This window comes from Rhynchophorus ferrugineus, unplaced genomic scaffold (assembly GCF_030347505.1).
Source record: "Rhynchophorus ferrugineus isolate W39M unplaced genomic scaffold, kcgeb_rfMv2 rfM3, whole genome shotgun sequence".
Taxonomy (NCBI): Eukaryota; Metazoa; Arthropoda; class Insecta; order Coleoptera; family Curculionidae; genus Rhynchophorus; species Rhynchophorus ferrugineus.
The window spans coordinates 68,939,020-68,962,813 of record NW_027472582.1 but is presented as its reverse complement, the minus strand read 5'-3'; the positions used below and the strand labels follow the sequence as shown (position 1 = coordinate 68,962,813).

The 23,794-nt window shown below is 32.1% G+C and overlaps 1 protein-coding gene across 4 annotated transcripts in view; it reads right to left on the bottom strand.

Moving 5' to 3' along the window:
* The window catches only part of Ten-a (Teneurin-a transmembrane protein), a 1,091,387-nt gene that overhangs the window by 166,439 nt on the left and 901,154 nt on the right, over nt 1–23,794 (bottom strand). For 3 of the 4 annotated variants that reach the window (XM_076399553.1, XM_076399555.1, XM_076399554.1), the window contains 3 exons: nt 17,746–17,944; nt 11,166–11,314; nt 29–271 (listed from right to left, as the gene is read on the bottom strand). In XM_076399553.1, coding sequence (XP_076255668.1) covers nt 29–271; nt 11,166–11,314; nt 17,746–17,944 — 591 coding nt within the window. The remainder of the gene's footprint in view (nt 1–28; nt 272–11,165; nt 11,315–17,745; nt 17,945–23,794) is intronic. The other variant, XM_076399556.1, reaches the window with a different exon arrangement.

The window sequence follows — 23,794 nt, the reverse complement described above, 5'->3', positions numbered from 1 at the left end:
AAAAGGAAAAGGCCATAAAGCGAGTTACCTATTTCGACAGTTGGATGCGGCAGATCGACGGAGGACGAGAAATCCTTGCGGTAATCTATTTTTATATCGTGGGGTATATAGTACGGTCCCCTGGGTTCCGAGTCGGCGAGGATTTTCCGTGTACCCTCGTAAGAACTCGAGATGCTGTCCAAAACATCACTCTTGCGGGAGTTGCGGTTCTCGTAAGGAAATATGAATTGGGATAATGGACGCAGGTCCTCCGATTCGGCATCCTCCGCATCTGAAAAGGACGCTTCAATATAGATAAAAGCTTTCGCAACGTTAGTCCGCCACTGATTTGGCGGAATATTAAAAAGAACGGATTGATATTCATGACATATCGGAAAATATAAAATATAAATCACACAAATAAGTATTTGATGGGTTTTTAATTACGAAATCCTTAAAAAACGGAATAATTTTAACATTGTCTTTATATCTACATAATTTTTCATATTGTTTTATCTGGGAGGTAAGCGATATATTGTTATTTAATGAGGAATAGATACTTCGTTCAAAAAAAAATTAAAAATGAAACTCATAATCAAGTTTATAATTGAAGATTGCTGTAAATAATCGATATAATGTGCAGTTAGATAGCCTTTCCAGTAAAATAACCAATGCAATCTATAGCCAAATTCAGTACTTTTAAACTCGGACCATTTTTCTTTCTCACTTTACTAATAGCATTACTCTAGATGAAAAGAGACAGAAACAAATTCTGATGCATCAGAATAATAAAATTCGATTTGTGTTGGTACTGATCGACACCGTTGTCATATGTCAATGTAAATATAATAACAACTCTAACCTACAAACTATTGTGGCCGTTTTATAAACTGTAATATTGTAGTAATATAATAAATACGAATTTCATGCACTATAATGTTAAAATAAATTATATTTTTGAATGTTATTGTTTCATTACTTTATTTACATTAGTATTTTGTCGTCAGAGTAAACAAAAGAATAACGAAAGCTTAAATTTCGGGTGGCAACATTGCAGTATAAATTTTGATGACGTGCATTGACTGTTTTATTGGAAGGATTATAGATAAAGAAAACTAGCTACTATACATTGGCTTTATTTTGATTAAATTAATGTCTCAATTGATTCCATAAATTTTCAGTTGGATCTTTACAAAGTTCTGGATATTGTAGTATGACCGTTTTCTCTTGTGCTAAAAATATTTTATTTTTTCATTGGTTATAGCAATGTTGAATCCTCAAAACTAAGCAAACTGCAGTCAGCATTTGATGCACTATACTTCTTAATAATAGTATCTCATTTATCCTTTTACTTCATCCTATCAACACATTACAACATAATATACCTTCATTTCACTGGTCATAACATCAATGCAACTCGCCTTGATCCTCATTTCAACCAAGTCTTCTCTAAATCTCCTATATTATCTTTTTTTTATTTGGTTGTCAATTATATAATATCACCATGCAATTTAATACTTTTTAGTACATATTTTTTCAGTATATTCTGATTTTATTAGCGAAATCCCTAGTGAATGTTAAATGATATGTTTTGATGTAATCTGAATAAATATTTATTTGCTAGAAGTAAAAGAAGGTAATACTTTTACATAATTACCGTACTATGTTGGAAGGTTAATATTTGATAATTTTCGTTTAATACTTCGTGGTAGTTTTTCCGTTTAATATATGGATAGAATTTTCGTATCCATCAGTAAAGCAGTCCTGTCCACAGGAGATACACTTTTTATGACATTTTTTATGGAACCTGCAGTTTTATATATTATATCATGCTTATAATTTGGACTATAAATAATGTCCATTTTAAAACTGTGAACGCTTGAAATTGATATTCATTACATTACTATATACAAGGTGAATAAATAAAAATAATATTTGAATAAACAAATATCAACCAATTTCCTACTGTCAATTGTATTATAGGTATAAAAATGTTGAAAGGGTCTCTATATATAACTGATGCTATATTTCTTTAGAGGCTTTTTGTAGTTAAATAAAATGTTTGGATATGAAATTTCATATCATCCACCATATAATCTAGACCTTCGTCTTTGTGAATATTCCTGGCTTTACTCTGACTTTTCGTTGAATAAATTATTAGCTTGACAGAAGAGAAGATGACACTTCTCTATAACATTTGCATTTACACCGACTACTGACTTAAAAAAATCTTTGAATACATTTTGATTACTAGTTCCACATCTAGCAATATCTATACATTAATACGCCAAGTACGGTAAGGATATTGCTTCTTCTTTTATTGATTCTTTTTGAGAATATTGCGCGGGCTAAAAAATATACTATTTGGCACACTTAAAGTTTAAATTTTATTTACTGCAAATGCGTAAATTAAATCAAATCCAAACATTCTATAAACAAGCAACAACTATTTTCATATAACATGGCAGAGCTCCAGCTCTATCTATTACACGGTGGATTCACTGTTTCTATCGAATATTCTTATGTCATTTTTATAATTTCTATTTTTTCTCCTGCAAGAAAGGCAATTTCAGAGGGAAATTGACATTTCAATTTTTTGAGTTTTTAATGATATATTTTAATTGTTATGTTCGACTATGTCAGTTGAAAAAATTATAATAATGCAAAATATTTCTATAAATATCAATATTTTAAAATACATTGATATTGTGTTGGTCTCCTTTATAGTGTAACAAATTGAAAGATCCTGTGATTAAAAGATGATCATTTTAGAATGTTTTTGATTAAAATGAAAGAATAATGAGATTGACAGTTAAAAAACAGCGAGTATTTTTTTTATATTCAAAATATGAAACTTTAGTTTATATGTTTATGGTGTAATTGGTGATATCAAAAATGTTCGGAATCAAATAATTTTTAAGCATAATGTTGAAGGATTTAACATGCTTTCTCTTGCTTTATTTTTCTTCAGAAGAAACATTGAGTCATATTAACATTGAGTGATCGATAATTTATGTAAATAGAAATAGTTATATGGAATATAAGTTAAATTTAATATGCGTTAGACGTACATTTTATCATTTAAGTGAAATATAAACTGACATTTTTTCGAATGATATATGAACTTGCAAGTCATCCGATCCATAAAGGTAGAGTGCTATTTTTAGAGGCGGCCCTTTTATATTTAAAATATATTTCACATGCCTACACAACTCTAATTTGTTCAATTCGTTCACACGAAAACCTATCATTAAGCAGAAAATTACACGAAATCAGGCGTATCTCGTGTATATCGTTCATTCAGGACAAGACTAATGAAATTTGCTTAACGGGCAGCCATTACCAGATATGGCGGTTACAAGTTATAATCGTTGGAAAAGTTTCACACGAATCCAATCGGTTTCAACTGAAAGAAGGGCAGCTTTTTTTAGTTTTTCTTTGTTTTACTTGGTAACTTTTGTTGTTTTGTTTGTCATACAGAATGAAAAATTTACGGGCTGTAAAAAACAATTTATTTTTTTACAAATACAAGCAAATTTTGAAGATTGAAAATGTCATTATCCTGTTAGTTTTACTTTCATTTTTAAATCAATGAAGAATATATATACGAGGGTGGTTCAAATATGATGGAGACAATCGCTGGCGCGCATGTATATTTTGAAGGTCGTGGCTTGAGTATGTGATAGCTGGGTCCCTTACGAACAGTGTCTATGCCAGACATGATTTTCGTCGGGAGCACATGTCACACGCGCGTGTTACTACCATGAGTGAACGTCAAGTGCCGACCGCTGTAGCGCAACATAGTGCCATTCGCTTTTTCGTACGCGAAGATGTAAAAAAGACGGAAATTTTTCTGTGTCTGCGAAATCAGTTCGATAGTGAGTATCTGTGTAGGGCTGGCGTGTTTAAATGGGCGAAAGCATTCAAGGATGGCCGCGAATGCCGTCGAGAATGAGCCGCATGATAGTCGACTGCGAACCAGCATCACATCAGACAATATTCGCCGCATAGAACGACTTCAAGAGACATGTCGACTGAACTCGGCATCAGTGTTGATAGTGTAGGGTCTATCATCCACGAACACCTTCAATATCGAAAAATAACGGCGCGATGGGTTCCTAAACTGTTGAACTATGAGCAAAAATGTATGCGGTTGAAAGCTTGTCGCCGCTTGCTGATGAGATACGAGGTGGAGATGGATGGTTTTTAACGCGAATTTTCACTACAGACGAGATATGGATACACTATTATACTCCCGAAAGTAATATGTCGGCTAAAAGAGTGAAGGAAAAAGGAGGAAGGGGCGCCAAGGAATTTTCGCGAAGGGAATGCGCAGACAACCAGGTCAGGTAATTCTATTAATTCTATGTACGGTGTTTTGAGACCGATGGGGCGTACTGTACGTCGATTTCCTGTGCACCCAACATACCATTAATGCTGCATACCTTCTGAAAACACGTTTATCCCTCGAAACGGAGGAGCATACCAGCACGAAGTGCGATTCTTTTCCAGGATAATGCGCGCCCTCATACCGCGCGTCTCACGTTCGATACAATATCGGAATTATGGAAGGAGGTTAGGATACACCCCTACAGCTCGGATTTATCACCATGCGACTACCACATGTTTGGACCACTGAAAGAAGCCCTCGGAGGTCAAAGCTTGAACGCCGATGATGTGAGGAGTGTAGTGGATCTAGTTATACATATAGCCGAGATAAGAGGAAATGGATAATAGATAAAAGATTAACATAATCTGTAGGAGATTCAGATTCAAGATATAGTTTAACTGGTGATATCTTGGAAGTACATTTTAGTGCAGTCCGTTTATAATAACACTGTTGAGCATCTGTTGAGAAAAACAATCACTTTTCTTGCTTTCTACCATTACGCGGTCTGTGAGACTATTTGCATATCAATTTTCGGTATTTACATGTATTTTTGGAGAGCTATATCCTACAAGTATAGTGGGTAGGATAGGACGTCCCATTTAGAATTTTCAACGTGCGTTCAAATGTTGATTTGTTATAGAACAACCTGATCTTATATATCTATTATCTGTAGTATCTGTAGATCTGTAGTATCTATTACAATCTACAGCTAGTTTCCAAAATAAATTGGTTCGCATTCAACCTCTTCAAAAGCAGAAAGTGTAGCACGTGTCAATTTTCTTACCAAATTATTTTCAAATACTAGTAGTGGCATCTAGTAGAAACCCTTTGTATAACTGAATATTTATTCAGATAATTGGGTTTAAGGAAAAAAATAAACAATATCAATAGAAACACAAAGTTAAAAAGTCATATTGCCGAAAGAAAAACACACAACTAAAATATTATATCGGAATCGATAGTAGTTGGATAGGCAAATGTTCAAAGCATTTTTTACCGCCTCATCTCACTCCTTTATCTCTGCTGTTATAATGCGCCTGAGTGAATCACTCTCGGAATGCCAGCAAAGGAAAACACATTTTATACAAACACAACTTTATTATTTCCAAATCCTTTCCATTTCAAAAAGCTTTTATCTTTATTGAAGGGTTCTCTGACGAATTTAAGCAAATAAATTTACTCTTGAAGAAAAATAGGATAAGAGGCGCAAAACTTGAACTGAAAACGGAATGTTTCGACTTTATCTTAAGATTTTAATTCGTTAATTATTCACGCTCTCTCGCAACTTCGGCTAAGAAAAAAAGTCGGTAAATAGAACCAGGAATTGGGTGTATTAAATAATTGATTCTATTTTATTTTTTATTCTTACGTAACTACAATTCAGTTTTAATGATGTTACTATACGAAATGTAGGTTTTATCGGAATAGCTTGGTTTTAAATATAATATAATAATTCTGTTGCTGCTTGAGCTACTCCTTTTAATGTACGATAGAGATCACGTTAGTTTTAAGAGTTTTGTGAAATATTTTCGTTATTATTTTAAATGTTCTTGACAAGAACTGCAAAAATTCCACTAGTAGTTATCATTTATAATGTAAATATATTAATGCCACTCAAAATAAATTGTTTCTTAAGAAAATTTTTAGCTGCACAACTTAGCTAAAACAAATCTTTAGATTGATGCAATAATCACAATATATTTAGTAAAAAAAGGTAACATATGGGGAAAAAGTACCGCTATAGAGAAAATTGTGTGTCTGGAAAGTATACATAAAAGAGTTAGGGACATGTGGCTTTTTTAGGTATGTAAGACATCCTTTCATACACTCTTAGAGGGCATAGCGTTTAAATGGTGTAAAGATAACCCTCGGGGAGATTTAATGGAACTTCCAGACATTGAATTAAAAATAATTTAATTTTTAAAGGCATAAAATAATTCCAAGGAAGATAAACTATTTGTATTTGTGTATCCTGATGAAACTTGAATAGCATTCGATTAGGTTTTGGTGGTCATTATATTCATTAATAATTAATTGCAGATATATTGCTGGTCGAGAAGAATATTCCATCAAAAACTGTTTGGATATGTGCAAGGAAGCATTATCAACCATAAGACTTTCGGTTTGGAGGAATTCGATCAGACATACAGAGGAAGTAATTGATAAATGGTAGAATCGTGAACATGTTTTAGACAGATTAGAAATTAACAATTTAGTGATTGAATTGGAAAGTAAGTCGGAAAGTGAAAGTAACTGAAGGAAACTTTCAGGATATGTGATAATGGTGTGTAATGCTGCTAATTCCTGAGACAGAGTAATGAGGGTGGAAACAACTTAAAGGAACAACAACAAACAATCTAAATTAAATTAATATTAATAGGACTGTAGAAAATGGTATTGTAGGGCGTGATATGTGTGCACAGATATGATTGTAATTAAATATGTTTAAAATTATATATGAGCATTATGTGAGAACGTATGAGAAGAATGAGAAGAATTTTATGAAGAATGGTGTACAGAGATAGTAGCAGAAGAAATAAAATATACAGTGATACCAAGATGACTTGACATGTAAAGACACCATAGAAGGAAACAAGAACTAAAAGTAAAAATGTAAATATGTTCGCGAATGAAAGCAAAATACGTTTCTCAGATATAGGAGGATACCACTACATAAAAAACGCGCCTAGAGACGCCACCTCATGGGTGGTGTGGAAAATACTTTAGTGTAAACAAAACAAATCTAACCTACAAACTATTATACGTGTGTTCTTAATTGTAATTTTAAGTCCTTCGATAATAGATGTATTAAATGTACTACAATGTTAAAATAAATTATAAATATCTATGACACATTACTAAAACAACTTTTAGTAGGCTATATATAAATACCATTCTAACAATGAAAACTAGCCGGCTTGGTGGCGCAGTGGTAAAGACGATGGGACGGTCCTCCTACTGTTGCGATAGCCTCGGATTTGAATCCTGCTGGGGCATGGTCGTAAATTTATGTTTGTGATTGTTTAAAATTTGTGAATGTTCTAGGCAAGAGTGTAAAATCCGACAAGGCAAATGATTCCAGTCACGCCAGTACCCATGCTGCGTAAGACCAAATGTCTTCTGGGATGATTTCTAAAGTTGGTCACTCGCCAGTCGGTTGGCTTAATGCTGGGGACCGTGGTTTAGATCCCACGTTAAACTTTAGGCCCAGTCCAGATAAACACACAGTTGGTAAAAGGAGACCTTATATATATATATACAACAATAAAAACTAACGTTATTTATTTTCCTGCTTTATTATTATCTTAGATCTATGATTTTAAACTATGAATATGGAATTTTTGAGTGGAAAATATATTTATCCACAACAATTTGGCGTCATTACCTATAGCGTGCAACTAATACGATACCATTACAATATAATTTTCACAATTTACACCCCACAACCCATTTGCTGTATTCTTTAATTTTCAATTATTATTTTAATTAGTTTAAAAGCTATTAGCGCAATATTTATTCGAGTTATCTATTAGTTTATTGAAAATTTCAGTCCGCGATGTCCAAATGATATTTGCCCAATTTGAATTTCAATTAGTTTTACCGAATATCCAATTTACATAAATGTTTGAAATAAACGAACTCCACACACTACGGAAAATTGTATCCATCGAAGCCTGAAGCAACGGAAAAAAATATATATATGCTCGCGTGAGTCCGTGTATGTGTATACGTGTAGATCAAAATGGAATACTTCATTTCGGAATTGTTTATTTATTCTTTGTCCGGTGATGGGTTTTTTTTATTAAAATATTTCATTCAATTTGCAAAATTCATGCATATACATATATTTTCTGTTACCAGTTTTGGTTATATTCCTTTACAAATCAATAGAACGTTGTGGAGCAATAAGTGTAAAAAATAAATAAAAATATCTATCGAAACAAACTTCCGTCCAAAAATTATTAATAATGTTTACGTATAGAATGAAGAATAATTACTAGGTATTTTCACTTTAAAAAGGTATTATTTATTAACAAAAATTGATACAATATATATTAATGTTTTTTACATCCAAACCAAACCCACCCAAACATAACAACAAGACAGAACACTTTCCAGATTTCTTCAGTACGCTGGGTAATAGATTTATAGACGGGCGAGATTACAGTTGCAAAACATTTAATGTGGTGTTCAAGAATAATAGCCTCAAAAGACAGAGACGTACTAAAAGCTATAAAGGCAGATAATTTATAACATATCTCTACTGGTGAACCAACATATTGGCCTTCAGACAGGAATAAATAGCCAGATACTATATTTCTGTATTACAAAAAATATTGATACAAAAAAGTGTCATGCAGAATCATGTTTTGACCTGTCTTCTGATCATTCACCAATAATAGTAACACTTTTTTCAAAAATTACCATCAAAGTTAAACCCCGTTCTCTGTGCGATAATAGAACTAACTGGTCCTCATTTAGAGAAAACCGAAACATCTCTCTAAACTTACCGTTACAAAATGAAATTTACATAGAAATGGCAGCAATAAACATTACAAAAAATATACAGAAGGCAGAATATTCTGCGACTCCTAACAATGAAACATTTCCAAGAAAAAATACACATATATCATGTACAATACAGAAAAAGACAGCAGAAAAAAGAAAGTTACAACGGAGTTGGTAACAGCAAAGGACTGAAGAGAATAAAAGAAAATTTAATAGGGCAATAAAAGAGCTGAAAGAACTAATTCAAAATGAACAAAAACAAGGCATTCAAGAATACCTAGAGAATTTGACACCAGCTGAGGCTACAGACTATTCGTTGTGGAAAAAAACAAGAAAGCTTAAGAGACCTAACCTTTAACCTTAAACCTTTCGAGTCTCAGCTACATAAAGATGACAAAAATAAATACTGCTATTAATATAATAAAATCACTAGCTTTCTGGATTCGCGATTTCAAATGGACTTACCGCACGAGAAATTAACAGTCAAAAAAGTTAAACAAACAACAATGAGAGAAATTAATATTAAAAAAGTTCCTGGTTATGACTTAATTACTGGTAAAATTTTAAAAGAACTATCAGAAAAGGGTATGAAACTATTAACATTTATATTTAAAGCATCTGGAAAGTAGCTAAAATATTAATGATTCTTGAATCAGGAAAAATATCAGAAGATGTGACCTCCTACCGGCTTACAAGTTTATTACCGATATTGAAATAATATTTTTTATAATTCTTTATATACTTTAACATCCTGGAAATTGACGAAGTGCTATTATACAAGCGCGTGCCTCATCGATGAGAAAAGGTAATAGTCGGATAGACCTAGCTCTGGATAGTACAAGGGGTGCGATAAAAAACTATGACAAATTTTGTTGTATGAGAATATCGTATTTCAAAAGTATCTTATCATATTTTCTGATGTTTTTCGATCAATGGACTGTTCAAATTAATTTCTTTTTATGGTTATTGGTGAGTATTAACTGTTTCTCTGGGTTTCAGTAGTTCGTAATTAACGACAACAACGTGGTCTCATAAACATGGTCTCGAACAAAGCTATATTGCCTGGCAGTTCATATGCTAGTTTCGTCAGGTGATAACCGATAATTATTATCGCTTGAAATGTTCGACATTAATCCATTTTTTAACCGACTTCAAAAAAGAGGAGGTTCTATATTCGGCTGTATATATTTTTTAAATTAATGTTCTCCGGAGAAATTGAACCCAAACAAAACAAAAATAATAATGTAAGTTCTGACTTTTTAGAGGTAAATCAACTCCACAAAGCATTTATTTATTTTATTTTTTCAATAAAAATTGTCTATATAGTGTGCAACAGTTTAATACAGTAAATACATACAAATAATAAGAATTATACAAATTATGCAAATTGGTTTATCCAGAAATAATAATTTTTTAAATTTTAATTTTAACTTGAAACTGGACTTCTGGGCCAACTATCACTTTATTCTATCATTTATCACTTAGTATACACACACTACTATTTCGAGCAAGATTACTGGCTCTTTTTTGGTAATATTTTCTCAAAACCTTTCTATAGAATTTTTAATAGAAAGACTTCTTGGTATGCAGGTTTGCATCTAAGAGTTGCATTAAATCGGTTGGTAAGTTTTATTATAATTTTTTAGGCTATTGTCTTTTTCCAGTGATCAGATCGAATCCTGGTGCTTTTCTTTGATATAAAATTATTCCTTTCTACGGATACGCTCGAATATTAGCTTATCACTATTAATTATGATATAATTCGTCTATATTTCGAATTAAAATAATCGTTAATAATCGAAGGGATATGTAATTTATGTAATATTCTATATAATAGTATAATATTCTCCATATATAACAGATACCAAATTAGCTGCCAAACTGTCGTCCAATTTTCTATATTTGAAATAGTTATTTTCGGGCATTTTAATTAGTACACCTCTTAGTGAATACAAATTACGTCTTGAATCGATATATGTAGATTCCAATTATTTGCACTTTATTTCTTCTTGGATATTATTTATATTTTTATATAACACAAAATATCACTATATTTATTTTCTAATATAAAAAAATATATTATTTTGAAATTTTCACCGTTTCGAAGGAACTAATCGTCGGTTAATAATCATTATTATCTAATAAAATATATAGCGGATGAAAGATCAAATTACCGCTACTCAAAGTAAAATAAATATAAAATTGGATAACGTTTTGGAGCAAAACCGTTTCGCTGTCTTTCCAAATTGCGTTAACCTGAAAACTGTCAGCCAGTTAATGTTCTTACCTTGGCTTAAGACGTCCCTTTTCTTCAATCGATGATCCACCCGACCTCCCTTAACGAATTCCACAAAATCGTATTGGGTTACGCTTGGAGCCACGTTTCTCCTTCCGTAAACCGCGAAACTGGCACCCCATGGTAACGTGAAATTGAACCTGAAGAAAAGAAATAATAATATTAGCATGGCAAGTAGTTAAATTCAGTTGTTAAATATATTTGTGGAAATTAGAAGAACATATAGGAACGAAAGTAATTAAAATACCACAATTAACATAAATAATACCCAAATCACTTTAGAAAACTGAAAAACCAACGGAGAAACTAAACCCAGGTGGAAGGTGCACGAGCTAAGAGTTTAGATCGCCGAAAATATCGTACTAGGATCGAGTCTCGCTAGAGCTAATAGTCGTTCAAAAAAGTTTATAATATAAAATATAGGAGAATGTGAGTTAACAATATGTGGGTAGTAAGTTGAAAACAAGCACGCGTTTGTTTTAATTGTAGAGTCGGGAGATGCGACAAAACGCCGAAAGCGACAAAAAAAAAACAAAATCAGAAAATAGCAACTTCACTGTATCTAGTGATAAAATCAAATATTACGTACTTTACACAAATAAAAGTAATAATTTGAGATAAGCAAAACAAATATCCTTGAACCGTATAATATTCTTCGTTATTGTCCATCTCAATTAGTTGAAGAACTATATCTGCAGTTCTGCTTGTTTGTACAGCATTTTAAATGAAAATGGGCTTTGTTATTTAACATTACTTCGTCTGTACATTTTAGAAAATATTGTTTTAGTTCAAGTTTTTCTTCACCAACCATTTTTTTGTAAGCTTGTACTAATATTTGTTTTATGAATGAAATTGTTCTTCGAAAATGAGTTAGAGGGAAAGATCAACGCCGGAAGAGATCTGGACTTCCCAAATCTTACAACAGGTAGATAAGTAAAGCAAATTATTCTGCAGTAAACTATGCCACAATTTTCTGTTATTTAAGATAAACACTAGAAAACGTTTCAACTGTAACTGTAAAGAGACTATTGCTTTTTGCTGTCCTGGGAGTATGAGTAGCAGCCAATAAATCGAAATTAATCGTAAGAAAATAGACTAGAATGAGTTAAAAAATGCACGGGCACAAAAACAGGACCCAAAAAAATTGAAAAACTATCTTATTGATGGATGAGTTCAAATTTTAGTTTTTTGAATATAGTAGACGTGTTTCAGAAGAGATAATTGTGCAGACTGTTAAGCAACTAAAAGCTTCTAACTGACCATATGACTAAAATTTATGAAAAACTGAACAAAAGAAAGCTATTCGAAAAGATTTCAGGAAAATGCGATTCTTTCTAGTAGGGAACTGATTAGGCAAAATTATGTCAGGTGATCGTACGTCAAAAACGGAACGAATATATTTTACAAATAATGAAGTGGCCGTCACAATAGCCAGATCTTCCTCCTATCGGATTAGTATGGGATGAATTTGATAGAAAAGAGAAGAATCGGTGCCCATCTGGTTTTGTGCAGTCCTGGAAATACTTATAAAGTGAATTCACTAGATTCACTGAAGACACTAGATTCTAAACATTTAAATAAGGTAATCAAAGTGATGCATAAAATTTAAAATAGTAATAGTAAAAGGATTCATTAAAAATAAAGGTGGTCGGATATTTTCGCGAGGCTCAAATATATTAATTTTTAAAAACTAATTAATTGTAAATAATACTTTTTACACACTTATTGCAATATTTCATAATTATGTTGTGCATACTTTTCATATTTTGACAGTGAATATGAATATTGAGGTGAACTATATTATTACCGAGATGTACGATAATCACAAGATACAGTATCGATGCCTATTAATTTTAGGTAAATTTATATAATACATTTGCTATATTTTAATACAAAATGTTCCATCAAAATAGCACGGATTAAATAACTTATAAGATCATATGTTGATTTAGTAAATTGTTTTTTATCTTAAAGCTTAGAAGGAAATTCCAAAAATACACAATAACAGGTGGTGTTACTGCATATAAATCTCGTTGGGTACTTTTGTAAACAGCTTCATGTTGAAGACTCTCTGACAGGTTTTATATATCAGTCATTTCACTGAACTGTGGACACACATTTTTTTCAGTCCATCGAAAATGTCTGAATCTGTATCGAGTAAATCATATTTCGGGGAAATTTTACCTTCAAAAGTTTCATTTTAGTTCAAGGCAAAAGAAGGCTGCAGGTCATTGAATGCCGTGCCAAGCTTATGGCAACTTTGATCCACTGATTTTAACATGTTAATACTGGTCTAGGCGTTTTAAAATTGGCGAGTGATACCGAAAAAAAATAGTGTTCTCCATAACCAAAAAATGATAATAATTTGAAGGCATTACTCGATGCCGATACATGGAACACAAGAAGAGTATACAGAATTGTTGGGAGTAACGAACCATTTCCCATCGTTTGAATTTTTTTTTCTCTTCGTGAGTTCACAATCTGCACTATTGGCATTAAGTATTTCTTATGTCTATATTATATACACGGCATGTAGAAAATCACTTCATTAAGCAATCTTCTGTATAAAATATTATCTTAGTTAATTAGTTTTATTATAAAGCTTATTCTAAAGTCTACATATATCAAGTAATCAGATCAGGTGGTGTTAAACGTTTTAGTCTACGCACTTCACTATCACGTCGCATATTTAGCTGATTAGCGAGTACATTGGGATGCACTGACACTCTTTCGAAGTACTTCACACAAACACGTTGAATTACACTCGTTATAGGTTCTAGCGGAATATCGCGTTGTATCACTTTATTTGAAATATAGTACGGAGCATCAACGATGGCACGCAGCACCTTATTTTGGAACCGTTGAATAACGGATATATTGGATTTACTAGCGGCACCCCATAATTGGATTCCATATAACCAAATGGGCTTGAGTATAGACTCATACAGCAATACCTTGTTATTTAATGATAACTTGGATTTGCGCCCGATGAGCCAATACATTTGATATAATTTGAGTCCAAGTTGTTCCCGTTTTTCCTTGAAGAACATGGGAATGATCCTGAAAAGCTTGAATATTTTGTGCAGTATGAATGGAAGGTAAGAGACATTGAAAGTCATTTGCTCATATATGAAATGGTGCTTTCACGGCAAAATGGGCAAGATTTTTTTAATCGTATTCTTGCTGGTAATGAAAAGTAAATTCAATACAAGCGAAAACATGGGTATCGATTGGCCATGCGACAACATCAACGGCAAAGCCGAATCCATATGCTTCAAGCTAATGTTTTGTATTAGGGGGGATCAGCTTGGTGTGGTACACAATGAGCTGCTAAAACTTAATGAAACTATCAATAGGGGTCGCTGTCGACTACAGTTGATTCGTTTGAACCGAGCATCGCGCAGAAATGTTATAACAAGAAACATTTTTATTCTTCAACATGATAACGCTCAATTACATGTTGTAAAACCGGCGAAAAAATACTTGGAAACGTTAAAACGGGAAGTCCAACCACACCCACCGTATTCCCCAGATCTTGCTCCTTCTGTTACGACATACGAGTTGTGATTTTTCTGAACAGAGAACATTTTATGAAGATGCGAAGAAATGGGTCGATTCGTGGATATCATTTGATGTGAAATCCTTAAATTCCCTGAAAGGTAGGCAAAAGTAGCAAACAATTTTTAGAATTAATTTATAAACATAATATTTAACATCTTCATTATTTTATTATTGTATTTAAACTACTCGTACTTTGAAGCTGTGTCTTTAATGACAAGTATACTGCAATCAAACTGACTAACTAAGATTTACAATAATCAAAATGTGGAACCTCTCTCCAATAGATCTCTTTAATTGAAGTGAACATTATACAGAAGATCATGTACAGATTCAGCCAATATTTCAGTTCAACACGCAAGGAAATTCGATAAAAATATTTATAATATATTTCATTCAAAACATTTTGATTTTTATTCGTAACTCTATCTCTAGCTATTGACAATATCGCGTTACATTTTCTATCGATGTAGATCAGCCGGAATACATACACACCTTCCCGTTTAATTTACTGGAATTGTCACTCGATGAACTATATTCAGCTAACCGTCGCCGGTCGGCGTTAGTCCCTCTATACTCCAGCGACTGCAAACTGCGTACGCTTCGGAACAACAGTCCCGAAATCGTAATCTATGGACAACTTAAATTCGAAACCTGCATTTATCTCAACCAGCCCCCATTATTCCTCGAGAACTGTGCCAAAGATGTTCCGCCAGAATAACAAAATTGAACACGGAAAAGCTTTCCGCTCTGCGAATTCGAGGACCGGCACTTGGCAAGCAGAAACCTCTTATTGTGTTTATTTGTTGTTTTGTATTCCTGAGTTACTTAACAAAATATCGAGTGGCTGACAACTTTTTTACGTGAACGTTTGCCGAATCTTTGCCTTTTCAATTATTAAAAGCGTTTCTTAAATGAATATAATAAAAAAATTTAAACAGTTTGTAAAAAAATAATTCATTTAGATATTGTACTTGTATTAATAACTAATTTGTTTTTTAACGATTTTTCGTTAATTATTGTTTATTGTTTTTGAACTGTTTAACTGAAGTAAAGTATTTTTTAGAAATATGTATGAAGTAAGTATAGTTTTTTTTCTCTTTTCGATGGGATCATCGTCTTTTCATTTATGAATAGCGTTTCTTAAATTAATACAATAAATTGTTTTTAAACAGTGTGTAAAAATATTTCATTTAAATATTGTAATGTTTGTATTAATAATGAATTTGTCTTATTAACGATTTTTCATGAGTTATTGTTTACACTTTTTAAGCATTTTGAACTGTTTAACTGAAGTAAAATACTTGTTTTTTTATTTGATAGCCTTTTTCATGCGTTTTTATATTGTAAAGCTTGTATTAATATCTAATTTGTTAAGGATTTTTCATGAATTATTTTTTGCTGTTTTCAAACATTTTGAACTGTTTTACTGAAGTAAAATACTAGTTTTTTTGTTTAATAAGCTTTTATAGGATTATATAATTTTATATATTCATTCATTTAACTGGAATCAAATTAATTATTAAGAAAATAAGATAGGTTGACGTAAGAATGTCAATCGTTCCGCAGTTACTCGAGGCATTTCTTGGTGTAGTTTAGTAGAGTTCGGGCAAAAGTATCTCAGCTGAAGTTGTAATGCTGCAGAAGGTGGATTAAATGTGCTTAACCACCCCTAGCCATAAACTATTTGAAGTAAGAAACATAAAAAAAAACAATTTGGGTAGAAACAGTGCCATTTCGAAGGTCTTAAAAGGAAGACTGGCGGACGAAGATACAATCGATGCTCAACAACAACTTTTATAACAACTGTAAGTTATCCAGACGGAGAAACGACTTATGTAATACGGCCGTGACTATCCGGTCAACTGTTTCTAAAACAACCTCTGTGGTGACCTAGCCTAGGTTGGTCTGTTTTCTAATAGACCCTCATTGTCGCTTTGTATCGAAATTCAATCAGTCGCCTCTCCTTTCGGAAAAACAATTTAGTTGAAAGAAATAACAGTCTTTGTGATTAAACTTCTTTCCCTTTTTCTTCTTTTTCTTCTCGCATTCCTAGTAAATAAATAACCTTTCAATTTACTTTGGCTTTGTATGACGTTTTCAAGGTTAGCAGGTTCGTACTATTTTTACTCAAACTTGCATCAACGGATACTTATTATGTTACTTGAATTTGCTAATTTTTTTTCTTCACTAAATAACCTAAACTATGATAAAATAAAACATTTTAACTGGGGTGGTGGAAACATCAATGAAATTGAAAGAAACAAAATTAAATTGATGCAAAATATCGTATACCTCATTATCGAAGTAAAAACACCGATACCATATTTGCTCTAAATCTACCTTGTAGATATATCTGGATTCTTCTTTCGAAACTTGTATTATAACTTGTAACGTAAGGTAACTAATACTTGTAACAACAAATATCTTCCATATAGTAGCATCTATGTATTTTGCTTACTCCAAGCACGTGTTATATTATCTGAAGTAATGTCAGCACCCATACGTTATATCTTCTTATCTAATGTACATGTTTTACATAGTGTTTTTTGATAACCGCTATGAATAATACCACTAATATTGATATATATAAATTCTGTATATCCTACCAAGCAGACAACCAGTTACATTTTACATTCTCTGTCATTATATAAGCTTTGAAAATTACTTTATCCAAGTAATACTTCACTTTTAATATTGACATTTAGAATATATTGTAATTTTTATTGATGTTTGAACTTTAATTTTGTTCTCTATAATATAATAAATTTTGTGGTTATAAAATAATAAACTCAATTTATAGTCTCAGATTGGTTCTAATTCTTTCACTTACTTTATTACCAGTAAAAAACAAATGTGTCGTTATTTTTTTTCTGAATGTTATCAAATTCTCAAAACCATATTAATAATATATATTATAATATAGACATGAAATAGGTACCATACATGCATGGGATACCATAGTGATTTTAGTAACAACATTAAATCAAACATTTAAATACATTATTCGTACCTGATGAAGGCAGGTTGTTTATTACGAAACTCTGAATGCCAGAACTGGTAGGGTGGTATGGTTGCTGTATGTAAGGTGTCCAATTCTCGTTGCTCCAGTGGTAATGGTGACCATTGTTGTTGCTGTTGTGCTTGTTGTAACAACGAACTATGTTGAGTGGTGGCACTGGAGTGTTCAGCTGTACTAGTTGGAAGAGATTCTGTAATAAAAATATACTTCTTTAGTAAACTAGATATGCCTAGTTTGTCTAATTTGCGCATTTATTTGTGCAATGTGTGTCAAATTTTTATTTATTCCATAAGTTACAAAGATTTTGCTGAAACCACTTTTAACCATGTTTTTTTTTTAAATAACGGATAAAAAGTAAATGGCGTTTCTAACAAGAGAACATATGTCTAGAGTCATGGAAGATTTACTGATATTTGTTTATATATATATATATATATATATATATATATATATATATATATATATATATATATATATATATATATATATATATATATATAAATTTATATTTTATTATTTAAAATTTTTATTTTGATATTTTTTATTTAATTTTTTTTATTACAGAGATTTTGCTGAATCCATCTTTAACAACGTTTTTTTTTCAAAATAATATATAAAAAGTAAATGACGCTTCTAATAAGTAAAAATATTATTCAGGTTCACCAATAGTATACTGTGATATCTGATTATTGTGCAATTCATAGCACAATTGCATATAGATTATATACTGTATTATATTTTATAATTTTTATTTAGAATATTTTATTTATTACAAAGATTTTGAAAAAAGCGATTTTAACCCCGTTTTCTCAAAAATAACGGATATAAAGTATTTGGCACTTCTAGTAAGAAAAAAATATTGTTCAAGTTCACCAATGATATACTGTGATATGTGATTATTGTGCAATCCTATTGCTCAATTGCATCTACAGTATGGATATTATTTATTTAAAAGTTAGTATTAAGTATATGCATGTATTGTGATCTTTTCGTTACTATAAAACGAGATAATATATTCTACGAGAATATTGTTAGATTTTAGTCAGGATACTGAAAACCAATAGAACTGACAGTGCGACCTGATATCATTCCTGCGATGGTACTGTGACAACTGTTTGTATTACCCCGTCTCTAACCTTATAAAGTGTATGGGACTATATATGAGGTTGGAAGGGTGTCCTTCCAACAGAGGAGGGGCGGTTTTTAACAATTTTATAGAAATTCGAAATAATGTGCTAATCATGTTGCACCGATCTGAAAAAATAACAATTTCAAGACACTGTTTCTAGTGAGTAAGCCTGCGGTCTAATTCTTGAAATTCAATAACGTATTCTGTAGAAGTCGTGTAATAGGCCGCCTATACTTCTAATGCAAGAGGAATACTCGCTATTAATGACGTTTTCTGCAGTGATATGTCGGTAAGCATCAGCAGTAACACTTCTATTCTTTTTTATCTCATTGTTAATCTTTTCATCGCATGTACATCGCAAGGGGGTTTGGAAAGCTCTGTGCAAAGTGAGTGCCGCGAGAGCTCACTTTTGTTGTTTTTGGTTAAACAACGACAAGTTGATGATTCGTATTGAAGTTCAATCGACAGTAATCCGAGTGGCCTGCACACGATGAACCCGCTCCAAAGCGTGAGAAAACGCAACAGTCGGCTGGCAAGGTTATGGCGTCTGTATTTTGGCATGCGTATGGAATAATTTTCATTGACTACCTTGAAAAAGGAAGGACCATCAACAGAAACTATTACATAGCGTTATTGGATCGTTTGACGGACGAAATCGTCGAAAAACGGCCGCATTTGAAGAAAAATAAAGTGCTGATTCACCAAGCAAATGCACCGTGTTAAAAGTCAATGAAAATGATGGCTCAGATCTGAAAAGATTGCTCGCTGGTAAGACATTTTCGTCGAATGAAGAGGTGATCACCGAAACTGAGGCCTATTTTGAAGCAAAGGACAAATCGTACTACAAAAATGAGATCGAAAAGTTGGAGGATCGCTATAATCAGTGTATCACCCTTGAAGGGAATTATGTTGAATAAAAAATACTAATTTTGCTAAAAATGTGTTTTACTATGGTAGGCCAGGGACTTTTCAATTTACCTGTTAGGTATTGCTGATCAACAAAGTACTTCAATAATAAAATAAGAAAATTAAGTAAATTAAATCACAAACCATATCATGATAAATGTGGAGAAATAATTACAAGACATTTGACGAATTTCTTGATCATTTTCCAAATAACGGTTAAATTAAAAATAATTATTTCAAGCTCGATTTTATAAAGTTAAGTCATTATTTCGTAATGTTGAAAGTTTTTAAGGTTCTATTTGTAGATCCTTCCGAAATTTAATCTTGTTTCTATCGGCAAACGTCTACACAGTTTTCAAAAAATTATGTTCTCAAAGTTCGGAAGTTTTTCAAACTTTCTGATACTGTCGTCGTTAATTTTCGACAGTGACAGACTGTAATTACTATGTCTAAGTAGAAAACACTATCGTGAGTTTTTGCAGCGACGCCAACATTTTGTTTTCAAGTTATTTATCTCCTTTAATAATGGCACTCCACCTTTACGGATATTAATGGGCGGCCGAGCATTTCTTTGGAAATTGTTTTACCCTTCATCAAATCAGCTTCATATGTTATAGACAATGCGGCGGCAAAAGTCCCGCTGCCATTTTGATTGCCTATAACTTTTCTCAAAGAAAAGATAAGTAAGCTTGGTTTTAATAGAAAGTTTACTTAGTTAAATTATTTTGGCTGAGTGAGGGCGATTCGCTAAGCAACTTTAGGCTCATTTAAAGGTATTTTTCATGACATCCTGCAACTTCTGACGCTAAATGTCTCCAATTTTGTGACGAATATTGTCTTTAAGAAAAAGTCTGATGCTCTTAAATCCGGATATCTGGCTGGTCATGTTAAATCGCCACTTCCCGAAATTAGTCTTCATGGAAAAAGTCATTCAATGAGTGAATTGTTGAACGAGCTGTGTGTGCTTAGGCCCCATCTTGCTGAAACATGTCCTCTAGTCCTCGCTCCTTCATTTCAGGTACAAGAAAATTTCAAATCATGTCTTGGTACCGTTCCGCAGTAACAGTAACTGCAACATCTTGGTCATTTTCAAAAAAACAGGGACCAATGATGTTTTCAGGATAAATACCACACCATATAGTTGTTTCTTGTGGATGCAATGATGTTTCATGAATTAATTGAGGATTATATGTTTTCACAAGACAGCCTTAGGATTACATTACTATACTCAACTCGTTGATCAGGATCTCTCGGTAGCAATTTTTGGATTAATTGAATTATGTATGGGAATATGTTCAAATCAGTTTTCAATATTTGCCTTAAACTGGGTTCAGAAATACGTAATTGGGAAACACGTCCCCGAATATATTTTTTGGAGACTCTGCAGCACTATGGCGCACCAGAGCCACGTTTTCAGCCACAACGAGACATTCGTTGTCTTGCAGAACAAGGCCTGTCTGCTGTCGTACCGTATTGTCGAAAATTCGCATGTAAACAATACATTGTTATTTTGTGAGACACTGGATAATTAGGATATTTTTAACGCAATTTTGCGCTGAGCGGCAATAATGGAACGATTATTTTCAATAAATAATGTAACTAATTCTGCTCAATCTTTTGGCGTATATTTATCCATAATAAAATTTGGACTTTTACACAACGCAATAGTTAAAGCGAAACTAAGTTACACTTTACATAACCAAGATGGTGCGCAATCGAAATAGAAGCGGGACTTTTGCCCCTTTTATTATAAGTGCTTGCATTTACTCTGATCATTTTTTCGCTCGATGAAGATTTTTGTTGGGAAATATTGATACGCCCATATATTAATCCGAACATTTTCCATCTTTTTCCGCAACTTTTTGCATTTCTCGGGCAACATAATGGTGTCTTGTAGAATGAAAGATGTTGGTTTGACAGTGATCCAACAATTGGGTTATTATCTCACTTCTCAAGCATTTCCAACCCATATGCCAGGGTTTTCAGTGCCATGCTGATCGAGGTACAAAATTTATTAGAATATTTTGAAAGTTTCTGGATTCGAACCAACAGAAGATTTTTCTGTCAAAAGTGAACTTGCTTTGATCCTCAGATATTAAACAATTAAAATTAAAAAATAAATACGCGTATATAAGTATATAAGTATATAAGGTAGGTGTTGCTAAACATCTGCATGACTTGCTCAAGACAATAGCCAATCATTATACAATAAAAACAATTAGATCTGATACAATGAAGATTCAAATGTTTGACCCTGAAGATTTCAAAGTTTTAATAAAAGAGTTGAACAATAGAAACAAGCAATATCATACCTTTCGACAAAAATCCTAAAAAAACTATTAAATTCATCATAAAAGGACCACATCACGCAACAGATACAAACACAATTAAAACAGCCCTAGCTGAACAAGGTAACGAAGTTGTAAATATACATAATATGAAACGTTGTGCAACAAACATAGGCAGTTTTATATTAATTTGAAGCCAAAAGAAAATAATAAACATGTTTACGAGATTAAGTATTTGGACCACAAATACTTAAATGATTTAATAATCTCTAGAATAAGCTAGAACAGTTTCTAGATTAAGTTAGGATAGACTCTAAAATAAGTTAGAATACTAACTATAATAAGATTTAGATTATAAGTTGTACAGTAGATCACTTACTAAAGTGATCAATGAAGTGATCAAGTGAATGTCAGGAGAGTTATATAACTGAAATCATATAATAATACTTATTGCCCATGTGTAGATTGTGGTTTTCACGTTCTAGGAGGTTAATAATAAAAAAAATATCAACTTCTAAACGGTAGTGAGTGGAGTGTTAAATATTACTATATTATATGATTTTTCAAAAAATTATTAGATTTAGTAAAATTATACCTGTCATATTGTACACTAGTAGAGTAAAGTAGTAGTATAGAGTAGTAGTATAGAGTAGTAGAGTATCCCATAAAAGAAAAATAATAATTCAAATATTGAGAGCATCAATTATAATTATGGTTACGTTTAAAATTTATAGTATTTTAATAAAGTTAAGTATTTAATGTTTACTGAAACAACAGAAACGACAAAAACACCCCTAAATTATTCAGAGCGTCGGCTAGAGCATCTCCTCTATAAGTTACTTTAAGGGGCTTTAAATTTTAAATTAGAATTTTTATTTCGCAAATAACGGTCTAAATGATATTCGAGCTTAACGGTAACGATACGAATCTGCATTTGTCTTTGTTTCTTTTGGATAACGACTCTCTTGAATTTTAATACGGATTTTACTCGACGGCTTTATTAAGATTTTTGTAAATATTTAGTAGTAATAGAATAAATGCTCGAGCGATAGAGATAAATAAGCTAATTATGATTAAAGTCTGAAGAACCTCGTTAAGATTGTTTTTTATGAAGAATATAAATACGTTAATGTAGTTGTATAAAACACACTAGATTCCATGAAGTGATATCAGAAGAACATCAATTTTGAGATATACTACTATATTTTACTATATTTAGAACATTGAGAAGATTGAGCTGCAAGAGTAAATCTACCAACGAGAATAAAAAATATGATTGAAACTCTCGTTAGATGTTCAATTTTGGTCCACCATAGGGCTGCAACTCTGCCAATAAATGATACCCTAGAAGTTTAAGATTTCAGGAGCTTTTATTTATGTCGTTCTATTTTGGACTATCTACACTGACCTTCACTTTGGATAGCTTAGGCAGGTGAATATATACTTCTAAATATTGTTACTTTTTCTACTTTTTGTTTCTTATGAAATTTGTTAAACTTAACCATAAACCACTAGTTTAGATTATCTGAATACATAGGCTGATGGCCTGATTATAGTATGTGCTTTTTATGTATTAATATATTCCTTAATAAAGTTCAGTTTATAAGAAAGGAACCTAATGGAAGAATGTTGATTATTTAACTACAATACGTTTTTGTGTTTCTAAACCTAAGTAGGAATAGAGAAACATAATTTTGAATTTCATCATTTGCAATTT